At 42.4% G+C, this 13,952-nt stretch overlaps 1 protein-coding gene across 2 annotated transcripts in view; it reads right to left on the minus strand.

The window, feature by feature from the left end:
- Positions 1-13,952, minus strand: part of PSME4 (proteasome activator subunit 4) — a 142,189-nt gene that overhangs the window by 23,377 nt on the left and 104,860 nt on the right. For both annotated transcript variants that reach the window (XM_006122111.5, XM_075925476.2), the window contains 5 exons: positions 11,484-11,637; positions 8,874-8,943; positions 8,219-8,344; positions 7,454-7,606; positions 607-711 (listed from right to left, as the gene is read on the minus strand). In XM_006122111.5, coding sequence (XP_006122173.3) covers positions 607-711; positions 7,454-7,606; positions 8,219-8,344; positions 8,874-8,943; positions 11,484-11,637 — 608 coding nt within the window. The remainder of the gene's footprint in view (positions 1-606; positions 712-7,453; positions 7,607-8,218; positions 8,345-8,873; positions 8,944-11,483; positions 11,638-13,952) is intronic.

Below are 13,952 nucleotides of genomic sequence, written 5' to 3' on the forward strand. Positions count from 1 at the left end.
GATGTCATTGTACACCCAAGAGCTCAGAACCACTGCTCTACAATGAAGCAATGCAGCTGTGTTGCTGTAGCATTTCAAGTGTAGATAAACGCATAAAGGTCAATAGGCTACCCTAGATATATTAATTAATTTGTATCTATATATTTTCCAGCTCCTTTCCAATATGTGCATAATTGGGTCATGCACCTCTTATTTTTGAAACTGAGGACAGTTCTATGGTATGAGCTCCAAAAGGACAATAAGGAAAAATTCAGCAATAGTGGTAAGATTTTACAGTAAATGCAGAGATTAATCTAATCAACAACTAGCTCTTGTATATCTATAGCAAACCTAGAAAGTAGATGAAAGTGCAAACTATACTTCCAGAAAAACAAACAAACATCCATAGTTGTGAAGGAGAACATGTATTTTAATGTTTTCTGTAGGACTTAGAGGATTAGTATATAATACAATTTTAAAATTGCATTTACTACTCTAAATTTCATCCTAATATAATAAGTATATTTTTCTTCATAAAAATTCTTGTTTACATATTACCAAAAATGTGTGTGTTTAGTTTATTTTAACATGAATAATGAGCAAAGCTAACAAATATGAAGAACTTACACAGGAAGTTGCTATACATGTTCCCCAGTCATTATATGTTTCCACGGTAATATTAGATAAAGCCGTTCGAAGTAATGGACACAAAAGCTTCCAAAGTTTTTCTACCTACTCAACAGAAAAGCAAAGGTCAGATTATAAATTTTGACAATTACTGCTCCTTCTTAACTTCTATAACTCGCAACCCCTCAAAAGAAATTTGCTTCTTACAGTAACTCAACATTATTCGAATCATGAAAAAAGTTAACAGGAAAGGCAACAATTCAAATGGCCAACATCTTTCTGCTTTGGGGTTTTCTGAAGTACTGCTCTGTCAAGTTCAAGCCTATGCAGCCTCTCAGGATTTTTCAGTTTATACACACTACTACTGCAGGATTGCACATTTAATTGCTTCTGCAGATTGAGTGCCTTGCACACACCAGGGGCTCTTTGCAGTCACCTAGTGCCTCCACACATACTGTGATGCCACCCTTCCATTCCCTTCTATTTCTGCTATGACCCATCCCTTCCTCCATGCTAGGTCTCAGTATTATTGGCTGCCATCAACCTACCCACCTATAGACCCTTTGATCTATACACAATTTATTCCTGGAGGAATTCTGCACCACTACGCAATGAAGACTTTTGCAGAAGTTAATGTGTGCGCAGAATTTCCTTTTTTCTCCACAGAAATGGGCTGCAGAGATGTTGACTACCACAAAGGGCTGCTGTATTCGTTAGCTGTTACATTTAGTTGGATCCTGGGTCCAGCAGTTCGTCCCACAAGGCTGGGGGAGGAGCCGTTAGATGTAGCCTTACACAATTTTCCAATAAGGTTTCTGGACTTGGTGCAGTCTAGCTTGTGAATAGACAACAGAGCCAGGGGGAGTGGAAGGGATGGCAGGTTCCCAGCATCTGCAAGTTCCTAGAATGCCCTGAAGGAAGGAGGCAGTGGCACTCAACTCAGTGCAAGCCCAGGACCCAACACTGGGCTCTTCCTCCCTCTGGATCCCTGGGTTCTATGGAGATGGGGACGCAGGTGTCTGGGATACAAGAGATGAGGAGTAGCCCGCATCTGGCCTCTGAGAGGAAGGGAGATGTGAGTGTCTGGGCCACAGGCTGCACCTGGGCTCATGTATGGGTGCGTATGTCTGGACTAAGAGCAGCCCCTGCACCTGGCCTCTGGGGGAATAAGGTGTGGGGTGTGAGTGGCTCTGCCATAAGACTCCTGCAGCTGGCCCCTACGGGGGCAGAGGTTGTCTGAGCTGGGAGGGGCCAGCAGCTGGTGCCTGGGAGCACGGGGGTGCAAGTGTCTTCCACAGCTGGCCTGGGGGGGGTATGGGATGTGACTTTCTGGGCCAGGGTGGAGTGCATGCGCAGCTGACCTGGGGGTAGGATAAAGGGTCTGAGTGTTTGGGTTGGGGAGGGCCCAATAGCTGAGCTCTTGGAGAGATGGGGTGCGAGTGTCTCAGCTGTGGAGAAAGCATTGCTGTGCTGTATAGGGTTGGGGACAGAGAAACTGGAACTGGATTGCCGAAGGGATTCTTTAGCTCTGTACCTCTTGGGGAATGTGTGTGCGTCTACAGTTACAGACACTCCTGCTGACAGCTATTTTGAAATAAATTACCAAAACAACTTAAACTTGCTTGATTATATTTGCAGACCTTTAAAATATTGGGTGCAGAGTTTTAAAATTTTTAGTGCAGAATTCACTTAGGAATAACATTATGCAGGCAGTTGAAATTGCTAAGTCTACTAACCAGATGCCAGGGCTCTGTGTGTTCCCCCCATTTCAACCTTCTGATTTTCCATATTTCATCAAATTAAATACAGTTCTGCCCACTGATGCACAGGATATTCCTTGGGAGAAGTAATATATTTTTGGACCAACTTCTGTTGGTGAGAGAGACATGTTTGCAGGCTCAACAAAGCTCTTGGCTCTCATCAAAAGAAATCGGTCCAGTAAAAAATATCTCAGCTGCTTTATCTCTCTGACATCCTGGGACCAACATGGCTACAACCACATTGCATAAAATATTCCCTGAAATTTTAAAACTAATTGGACGTGGCATTCAGAAGTTGTCTAAAGTGATTCCTAGACCTCAGGAGTCAACGAGCAACCAACATTACCCAAAAGAGCCACAGTAGTATGAATTTATTGTTTCATTTACTAGAATTCAATAATTCATATTTAAGCAGTATGCCATAGGAAATCACTCATGTGTTGTGACAGGATGGAATATTGTCACCCTTAGGTGGCGGAGGTATGCTGCTACAGCTGCTAACGTCTTGGAGAAAACCCATGGTGCTGTTGATAAACCAAATGGGAGGATTTGGTACTGGTAATGTTTGGTGCCCACTGTGAATTGAAGAAAGCATCTGAGAGCATGAAAATAGATGTCCTGGAGGTTGAGGGCTCAGAAACAGTCTCTGCTGTCTAGTGCTGGTATGGTGGTTGCCAACATTACCATTTTGAACCTTTGGTTTCGGATGTATTTGTTGAGTTGTCTGAGATCAAGTATGGGCCTTCATCTTCCTGTCTTCTTCGGGGTTAGGAAGTACTTGGAATAAAAACCTCTTCTGTGGAAGGGTAATGGGACTGTCTCTATTGCTCCAACTTAAAACAGATTTTGAACTTCTGTTTGTAACAAACTCTCGTGAGAGGGGTCCCTGAAGAGGGTAGGGAAGGAGGGTGGGTAGGAGGAATAGAGATAAAAGGAATGGAGTAGCCCAGTTGGACGATCTCTAACACCCACCAGTCAGATGTAATCTCAGCCCAAAGATGGTAAAAGGGCTGAAGCCAGTGGGTGAACTAAAGGTCTTTTGGTGTAGATGGTACCAAAGAGATGCTGCTCAGATCCTTGACCAAACCTTCAACACCTCCTGTTGTTTGGAGGTAGATGGTTAGTTTGTAGTAGTTCGTTGGCAGGGATTGGCATCGTGGCCTATGCTTCTGTTGTCTCTGCTTTTAATCAAATGATCTCTGTGTCTGCCTGTCAGTGTCCCTAGACTGGGGGTCGGTGTTGTACCTCTGATGTTTGTTAGGTGGAGTGTACATGCCTAGGGTCATGAGAGTAATACAAGAGTCCTTCATTGTATGTAGGACTTCATCCATCTTGATGGTTAAAAAGGTGTGACCTGTCGAAGGGGAGGCCCTCTGCCTTCAATTGTAGTTCTTTAGGTACACCTGAAGCCAAGAGGCCCTATGAATGAATATAGCTGTTGCCATGGTTTTAGCTGCGGAGTCTGCCATGTCGAAGGCTGCTTTAAGTGCTGTGTGGGCAATTGTATGGCCTTCTGAGATGATGGCCTGAATTTGTGGGTGCGTTTGGTCAAGGAGGAATTCCAAAAAGTTCTGTAGTTTTGAATAATTTGTGTGATCATAATCCGCTCAGAATGCAGAATAGTTGGCTACATGGAATTGCAGTCGCAGATGAATACACTTTCTTAGTACATCTAGATGCTTGTGGTCCTTACGTTGAGGACGGTTATGAAATTGTGGGTATTTCAATCTATGGGGCACTGTGTCAACCACCAAAGAGTTATGTGGGAGGGAGGCATTAGAAAAAAAGAGAAAGTCTATATCTTTCGCTTGCACAATGTATTTCCTGTCCACTTTTATTTGCGGGTGTGGAAGACACCGGCATCTGCCATGTGGTATCTGCATGGTCTAATATTGCTTCATCCATCAGAAGCACAATCTTTGATGATGTGGATTATTGTAGGATTCACAACAGCTTATGCTGTTTTTCTTGGATCTCCTGGGGGGCTATTTCTTGAGCATTAGCAAAGCGCTTAAAGAGCTCCTGGAAATTTTTCAGGTCATCCACCGGAGCAGGGGGAAGAGGGATGATTGCCTCATCCAGAGAGGAGGATGAATTGTGGGGAAGGGATCTCGGTCTTCTTTTGCCATGTTCCCCTCCTCATCAGATATTGATTGTTCGGGAGGAGTAGGACTGGTCTCCTGGGTCTGATGTGGGGCAGAACTAGAAGATCTCACTGGTGTTCAGGGTGTTATATATTGGCTCCTGGGTGAGGACTATGCATCCCATGGTGGCCAGTGCCCTGAGTACAGTGGCGGTGAGTAAGGCTAATGTTGGCCATACCATCGGGGCAAAGGAGTTGCATAGGTAGGGTCCAGTGTGTCGTGGCTTCCATGGGGAGGGAGGGGGGAGAGTGTCTTTGGATGGAAAAGGAGAGTTGGGATGAGAATCTGTTGCCCCTTGGTCCAATGTCTGGATCGTTATAGGAAACTGATGGTGTAGGTAATCCAGGGGAGTAGAGGGAGTGGACAGGTAAGGCTGGAAAGTGCGGCACCAAGAGAACCTCCAGCTCTGCATGTGTTGGTGAACTTGATGCCAAAGTGTGTTTAGAAGATTTGTGTGGTACTGGTTTCAGTGGTGCCAGTGGCAATTCCATTGGTGCTGAGGATGTCAGAGACTGTGGTGGCAGCATGTTGGCACGGGATGGTCTCGGTGCCGTCTTTGAAGCCACTTTTGTTACCACAGTCGGTATGGCATTCAGGGTCAGTGCGGTTGTCATTGGTGCCAAGGTCCTGTGCCTTGGTTCCGACTGTGTACACTTATGAATGGTGCCGTTCTTCACTGGCACAGTGCCGGAGGAGCCAGGCTTATCGGCTGTACTGATTCTGGCTGCATTAGGCATAAGAGGTAACAACCTGGCCAGAATTGTTTTGGCCTTTAAAGTCAACTTCTCCAATGAACAGGAGGGACATTTCTTTGTTGAAGTGGAAGATATTTCACTGTCTGAGGTCTTTTCAGAGGTTGGGTGATGTGCATGACTGCTGAGAGTACTGTGTTTGGCAAGCTGTGAAACCTCTTGCACTTGAGTGGCACCAATGCTGGTTTAATGGGATAACAAATTATGTATTTCCTGATTAAGTAGGTTCTCATGAGAAGGCTCCCTGAAAGAATACAGGGAAGGAGGTTTGAAATGGGAGAGGAACATTAATTGAATGGCATTAATCTTCGAAAATCTCCAGGACCCATCTGTCAGAGGTGATACAACTGCTGTGAATCAGAGCCAGCAACTTCTGAAGGGACGTGACAGGTACATATATGTTAAAGGCCCTCCACCAACCCTTGAAAAGTGCTTAGAAAAAGCGCTTTGAGAGGTAATGGATTAGGGTGTGGATCACTTCCATTTCTGAGTGTTGGTCTCCTTACACTGTGGCTTGTAGCAGTGCTCAGAAAATGAGTAATTGTGTCTGAGAGGTATATCTTCTCTTCTGTCCTGCAGTGCAGATTCATACAGAGAGTAATGTAATCCAGAAATCCTTGTGGACGTGGAGAAAAAAATCTGTCTTTTCTGCAAAGAGTTTGGGCCTTTCAAATTGGAAGTCTCCTGGTAGCTCTTTGGGCAATCCAAAAAGGTGTAATCAAGAAGCCCTTATCTAATGATGCAGAAAAGGAAGGGACAACCAAAGGCGGTTGAGAAGGAAATCAAGGGGTTTCACTCATGCACTGCTAGACGGCTTTGAGGCATACCATGAGGGAGGGAGAGGATATGCACAGGGGGCTCAATGGGCATACAAAAATCTCTCCAGTGAAGCAAGCATAAGGACACAACTCAAAGATGAACCCTTAATTCTAGAGCAGGGCCTGGAACAAAGATCTGCCTCCCCTCAATGCCCAAACTTACCTGAGCATCCTAAACACTGCACTATGGTACTGTTGCTCTTCATCTCTCCTGTTGAAGCTGTTCCATTTGGCAGAAACACTTAAATATTCATTGGGAAGAGAGAGAGAGCAACTCTATAATCTGATCATCAGAGGCAGTGATGTATATTCAATTCCCTTCTTTGACTCTGGCACAGAGATTTGAATCTACATCTATAAAGTATAACAGCTTCAACAGGAGAGAATAAGAGCAACGCACCTATAGCCTGGGCACTTATGATTTGTGGATTCTGAGTTCAAGTCCCTGCTTCAGAGTGGGGATTCACACCCGGGTGTCCACATCCTAGGCCAAGTTTCCAAATCATCTGTCAAACAGTTATAAAGGAACACCCTCTTACCCTCAAAGTCTGGAGTCCCAAAATGAACTTTTCCTAATTCTGAATGATTACAGAACCAAACTGAATATATCCCACTCGCTTTTCCACTTTCCGGGTAAACTGAAAAATCATCTAGCTCTACTGAGTGCATTATTTTTTTGACATTTAAACACTATTTACTCTGGAAAGTGAAAGAAACTCTTCTAATTCATATTTGCTCTTTATGTCCAGAGTTATTTCTTTATTTTAATGACAAATTAGTCATTAAAGTCAAGCTTATTTTAGTATTACTGAACCAACACAGTTAAGATTCAGCAACCTGGATTTTATTGTACTTTGCACATCAATGTCAATGTCTAAAGCTATGCATAAATGTACTTATATAATTATGGAAAAATTAAAGGCTATGGTTTTGCATTCGTGTCAATGAGTAGAATCAGCAAACTATATAGTTGCATAGGTATAAATTAAGTGATATTCTGGACTGCAGAATCCTCATTATTTTGCTGATACATAATATTGAAAGAACACAAGTTTATTTTCAGATTTCAGACTTAGTTTATAAGGCTGGAAGTTACCCTCCCCCCTCTTCCCCAAAAAAAAACCCACAAACTTTTTTTATTAGATACTAAGTACATTTAAATACAGAAATCACTGAGACCCAATAAACACAGGATTTCAATACCATTTGAGGATAGTCACTTTTCAGACTAGAAATGCATTTTTAAGGTAGCACATGAAAGTTAGTTTTTAAGTCATATGCTGGAAGACCTCCATGTTGGTGGGCACACGTTGATTAAACAACTGGAATAGACACCTTTACTTTTGCAGATCACTTAAATGTTACATACACACCTTTTCAAATGTCCAGTGTTTAGAGCCTCTTATCAGACCAGCTATAATTTCAGCTACACATCGCTGGGTACTTTCATGAGAGTCTGCTACTAGAAGTTCCAAATGGGGTTTCAGAACTGGCAAGAAGGCATCATCAAAGTTTCTGAATATGCCCTGTAAAACCAAGATCATGCTTACTGTTTCACTTAAAATATTTTACCCTTTAACACGGCATACAATTTATACTCATATTCCCAAACCAATTAATAGCAATATTGCTATTGTCATTGAAAAACTAATAATGTTATTTCTATGTGAATGTTCCTGTTCTTATTTATTGTTCTAAACACCTCATAATTTGGATCTACCTACAGCTGTAGGAGATACAATATACAAATATGAGTAGTACGCATACATGACCCATCATTTTGAGTCATACAAGTTTTTAACTGAGCCAAATGTATACATATTAACATACTGCTACAAGTCTTAACTATGTTTCCTCCATAAGAGACATAAGAGATTGAGAAGCAAATTTAAACTTTAAGTATATAGTTAGATAGTGTTTGTCGTATGTTCAAAACAGAATTATCCTCTTTATATCAACACTATTAGGAAAAATATATTTGGAGAATTGAGAAGGCAGTGTAATGAAGTTAGTCAAAGTGCAATTAGAGCTTACCTTTCCTCAAACTTTAATAAGAGTGATGGCATGGGTCACTAAATCCAATGCTTTTTTTACTGATCTATAAAAAGTAAGTAACTTATCCATAAAAATCTAGTTACCTTGAAAAGGCAAAATCTGCGAGGATTAAATTTGTCTTTTCCTTTTCTGTCTTCTAGAGATAGAAACTTTATTAACTGCTCAACAAATGTTGGATCAGAAAAATGATCATATATGATTTGCTCTGCCTGTAAAAGAAAACAGTGATAAGCCAGGAGGCATAGGAGCAGCGGTGGCTGAGGAGCAAAGGGGGGGAGGTGGTGGAGGTGGGTACCTCTGCTCCACCCCCAACGCTAGCAGTACTACCAGGCCTCCCAATGTTCCTCAACCCCAGATGAGCAGCAATCAGGTACTCAGGGATACCCCGACATCAGCCCTCCAGGCCCCACTGCTCTGCGCAGCCTAGAGCAGCTTGGGCAGGGGCAGGTGCACAGAGAAGAAAAGGAGGAGCTGGGAGTAGCAGTGTAGCAGAGCAGCAGGAGAAAAAGGCATGCAGTGACACATCAATGAGCATGGTGCCCTAGTATGTGATTAACCCATTAATTTGTTTTGAGTTAATTGACAATCCTAGTAATGAGCCATTCAATGTGGCCAACAACTTATTTCAAACATTATCTTGATGACTGTTCAGTGCTCTAAGTCCCAAATGATCTGTGCCAGTCTTGAATCAGAACAATCCAGATTCTCAAAAGTGATTAAAAATCCTAGCATGCTTACCTCTAACAACTCCTCTCTCTTCCTCCCAAGCTTTGGCTGTTGCTCAGCAGAAGCATAAACTACCATGTGTCTAAATATTAGAAGACATATATATTATCATGCTTCCAAAATAAATGAAAAAATAAAAACCAAACAATTATCAACATTCAATATACTGATGTCAAATTAAATTAGTGGCCTCAAACACTAAAATCTAAAGAAAATTTCTGTCAATCACTTTTCAAATCTTTTTCTTCTTTCTTGCCACCACTATTTGGAGTTGATGATAGGAACAGCCTTCTTCCAAAGTACATGGCTGAACACAAGACTGCTGTGTAGACTGATCTCTGTGACTTCCATGGCTATCCAGTCCATTTACAGAGTCTTTGGTCTCTCTTTTGGGCCTCTCTCATACACAATCACTGCAAGAGCCATCCTACTGATATAACACTCAGGTCTCGGTTGGCTCTCCCCATACCAATATCTAAAGCCTCCCTAAACTTGTCTTCAGTTGGAGCAACTCACATTAGGCATCTTAACACCATGTTTTGTTCTCTATATAGGATCCAACCATGTAACCATCCTGAGCTTTTCATTTCCGTGGTGGAAAGCTTATTGATTTCTTTTCTTGTGGGTGGACAAGTTTCTCTTCTGTATATTAAGATGGGTTAAATACAGTTTTATAAACTTTAATGGCATTTTTTTGTCACAGCGAACTGAGGTCAGATCCCACCATTTGTACCATATTGCTTTAGTGTAATGCTGGGCATCACTCATGAGAGCATTACTGCCATCAAGTAATTCTAGGTATTTATATTGTTTCCCTTGTCTAATCTCTCCTGCCTGCGATACCCTCTTTGGGTGAGTTCTTCTCCCTCGTTCATAACCTCAGTCTTACTGACATGACACTAAACTCAGCCTGCTCAAAAATATGTTGCCTCTGGAATATGTTGTTTGCTTATAACTTGGTAATATGTGCAGAAGGATTGAGAGACCTGGTAAGGCAACTCTGAACAAAGTGGTTCCCTTTATATATTCTCTCTTACACATCCATAACAAATGCAAAAAGGAATGTAGGCCAATAGTTACTGGAAATTCTCTATGGTAGCCCCAATTAGTTCTGACTATAGTAATCACTCCATCATACATATCCTAGTTTTAGATGGACATAGCTTTCTAGCTCACCTCTGGTACAAACTCTACTATATCCGACAATTGTATACCTCCTTCAAGTTGACAAAGATCAGACCCAATTGGTGTCTTTTTTTCTGAACTTATCCATGAGGATTCAATTCAACAAATATAATCAACTATGCTCCTTCCCAGCATGAAACCTTTTCAAATTTCAACAATTCCACGTATAAGCTTTCCAGTAATCTTCTCCTATATTTTCATAGCGTGTAACATTAGCCTAATTTGGTGATACAGTAAAACTCCATTGGTCCGGCATCTGATGGTCCGGCACTCCTGATGGTCCGGCACCATCAGGAACCCGGAAGTGCTCCGGGCAGCCGGACCATTGGAGCTGCTCTGACCCAAGCTTCCCCGATTCAGCCGGTGCTGAAACTGACCAGCGGCTGAATTGAGGAAGCCGGGGGCAGAGCAGCTGGAGTGCTGCAGGTAGGTCCCGTAGTGCTGCCCCTCGGTGCTGCGGCACCAACCCAGCAGCACCCCAGCTGTCTCCGATTCAGCCGCTGCTGAAACTGACCAGCGGCTGACTCCAGGAAGCCCGAGCCAGAGCTGCTCTGCCCCGGGCTTCCTGGAGTCAGCCGCTGGTCAGTTTCAGCAGCGGCTGACTTGGGGACGCCTGGGACAGAGCAGCTGGGGTGCTGCCGGGTTGGTCCGGTAGCACCGCCCCTTGGTGCTGTGGGACCAACCCGGCAGCACCCCAGCTGCTCTGCCCCAGGCGTCCCCAAGAGCAACTGAGGTGCTGCCGGGTTGATCTTGCAGTGCCAAGGGGCGGCGTTACTGGACCAACCTGGCAGCACCCCAGCTGCTCTATTGCAGGCATCCCGATTCAGCTGCTGCTGAAACTGACCTGCAGCGGCTGAATCGGGGACGCCTGGGGCAGAGCCGGACTATCGGAAGGGGGGGCTATGAGGGGTCTGGGGTGGCATCCCCCCCGCACCACCCTAGACCCCTCATAGCCCCCCCCCTTCCAATAGTCCGGCATATTTGATAATCCGGCACCCCCTGGGTCCTAAAGGTGCCAGATTATCAGAAGTTTACTGTAATTGTAAATACTTTGCAAAAATAGCAAAAGGCATTAAAAAGGGCATTGTGGGGCAAATTTAGCCCCATAATATTTATTTATTGCTTTATTGTAAAACAAGCTTTTACAAAATCCAAGACCAATAGATGCAACTCCAACAGAAATAATTTAACAAAAAGTATTTCCCACACTGTTTGCAGCATACAAAAAGCTCATGTCACAATTGGCTGGAAATTGATTTACAATAAACATGGAAATGGAGATTATTTTCATTGCCCAAGCCAGGAGAGTGCAAAAAAATAAACAAGTAGCACAAATAAGAAGGAAAATGGATTGGTAACATTAGTTTTAAACATAGTTAAGAAAATTAAAATTTTATTTGGACCTAATACTGTCCTTTTAAGCTCAATAGTACTCACTGAGGCCAGGTGTAGTATCCCCAGTGTGTTTTTTCCACAAAACAACATGACTCCCAAGCCTGTTTAGTCTTCAGTAAATTTTGACTATCGAAATGCAGCCACTGGTTATCAGGTCTGTCGCCAGCCTGAATATTGGAAGCCTTGGAGACTCCACCTATTTTTAAAGATAGAGTAATCATAGAAGATTAGGGATAGAAGAGACCTCAGAAGGTCATCAAGTACAACCTCTTGCTTGAAGCAGGACCAAACCTAACTAAATCATCCCAGCTGGGGCTTTGTTAAGTTGTACCTTAAAAACCTCTAAGGATGGAGGCATACAGAAAGAGACACCAAAAAAGGACAAATTTGGGAGGGCCAGAGGAGCAGAATTCCACCCCCATCCTGCTCAGCATGGCCAACAGGCTTCTGTCAGTACACATTTAACACCAGGAGTGAGACTCCCAAATTAAGGAGGCAGAATACTTCAAAGACTAATTTAGCAGTTGTGTGTGTGCGCGCATGCATGTGTATATACCACATCCACCACTTTCCTCTTATCCAAAAGGCTTGTTATTCTGCCAAAGAAAGCTATCAGGTGGTTTGGCACGATTAGTTTTTGACAAATCCATGATGACTGTTACATATCACCTCATTATCTTCTAGACATTTGCAAATGGATTCCTTAATTATTTGCTCCATTATTTTTCCTGGTACAAAAGTCAGCTTAACTGTGAGATTCCGCAGAAGCTGGTCTGAAATTCACTGGGTTGTCCTTATTTCCCTTTTTATAGATGGACACTATATGTGCCCTTTTGCAGTCTTCTGGAATCTCTCCGGTCTTCCATGACTTTCCAAAGGCAATAGCTAATGGCTCATGTATCTCCTCAGTCAGTTCCTTATGTATTGTAAGGTACATTTCATCAAGCCATTATGACTCAAAGACATCTAACTTGTCTAAGTAGTTTTTAACTTGTTCTTTCCCTATATTAGCTTCTGTTCCTACCCCATTTTCACTTGTATGTGCCATGTTAGGTGTCCAATCACCAACCTTCTTGGTGAAAATCAAAACAAAGAATCATTAAGCACCTTTGCCATTTTCATATTTTTGTTACTGTTTTTCCATCTTCGTTGAGAAACGGGCCTTCCTTGTTCTTGGTTTTCCACTTGCTTCTAAGTATTTATAGAATGTTTTCTTGTTACCCTTTATGCATCTAACTATTTTGAACTCATTTTGTGTCTTGGCCTTTCTAATTTTGCCTCTACATACTTGTGTTATTTATTTATATTCATCCTTTGCCGTCTGACCTAATTTCCACTTTTTGTAGAACTCTTTTATTTTTAGATTATTCACTCTCTCCTGATTAAGTAAGGGTGGTCCTTTTGCCATACTTCCTATCTTTCCTATCCAGTGGAACAGTCTGTTCTTACATCTTTAAAAATGTCTCTGAAAAACTGCCATCTGTCTTCAATCGTGCTTCCTCTTAGACTTGCTTCTCATGTGATCTTACCTACCAGCTTCTTAAATTTGCTAAATTCTGTCTATCTGAAATCCATTATTTTTATTTGGCTATTCTCACTCCTAGCATTTCTTAGAATCATGAACTCTATAATTTCACGAACCCTTTCATGCAAACTGCTTTCCACTTCCAAATTCTTAACCAGCTCCTCCTTATTTGTCAAGATCTAGAACAAATCTCCCTCCAGTAGCTTTTACCACTTTCTGAAATAAAAAATTTGTCTCCAATACAGTCCAAGAACTTGTTGGATTATCTGGGCCCTGATGTGCTATTTTCCCAACAGATGTCTGGATAGATTAAGTCGCCCATCACTACCAAGTCCTATGATTTGGATGATTTGGATGATAAATGTTATATTAGATTTGTTCACTAGCCCATAGTTGTTAGCATACCCCACACTATTATAATTTATTGTCAGCTTTTTCATGACAGATCATTCCAAGGATTTATATCTCCGTTGTTGTTTCCTGTTAATGCATCCCAGAATCATGTTTTCTTTTTTTTTTTTTGCAAGTGTCTCACTGTTGACTCTCATTTAGCTTGTGAACTTAAAAAACAACAAATAGTCTGGGAGCACTTTAAAGACTAACAAAATATGTAGATGGTATCATGAGTTTTCATGGCACAGCCCACTACTTGGACATCCAACACTCTAGTCATCTGAAAAAGTGGGCTGTGTCCACAAAAGCTCATGATACCATCTACATGTTTTGTTAGTCTTTAAAGTGCTACCAGACTATTTGTTGTTTTTTAAGTTTATCTTGTACAGACTAACTCAGCTACCCCCTGAAGATTTAGCCTGTGGTCCAGTACGACCCCTAGAACCCTTTCTGCAGTGCACCTTCCTAGACAGTCACTTCCTATCAGTAGTGTGTCGGTCTTCTGGACCTGACAACTTCAGTGTCTCCTGACCAGCCAGTCACTGAGATCAAAATACCCCCAGCATCTGAGGTAAGCTGCCACCAATAACATG

This window comes from Pelodiscus sinensis, chromosome 3 (genome assembly GCF_052426305.1).
Source record: "Pelodiscus sinensis isolate ZL-2025 chromosome 3, ASM5242630v1, whole genome shotgun sequence".
Classification (NCBI taxonomy): Eukaryota; Metazoa; Chordata; order Testudines; family Trionychidae; genus Pelodiscus; species Pelodiscus sinensis.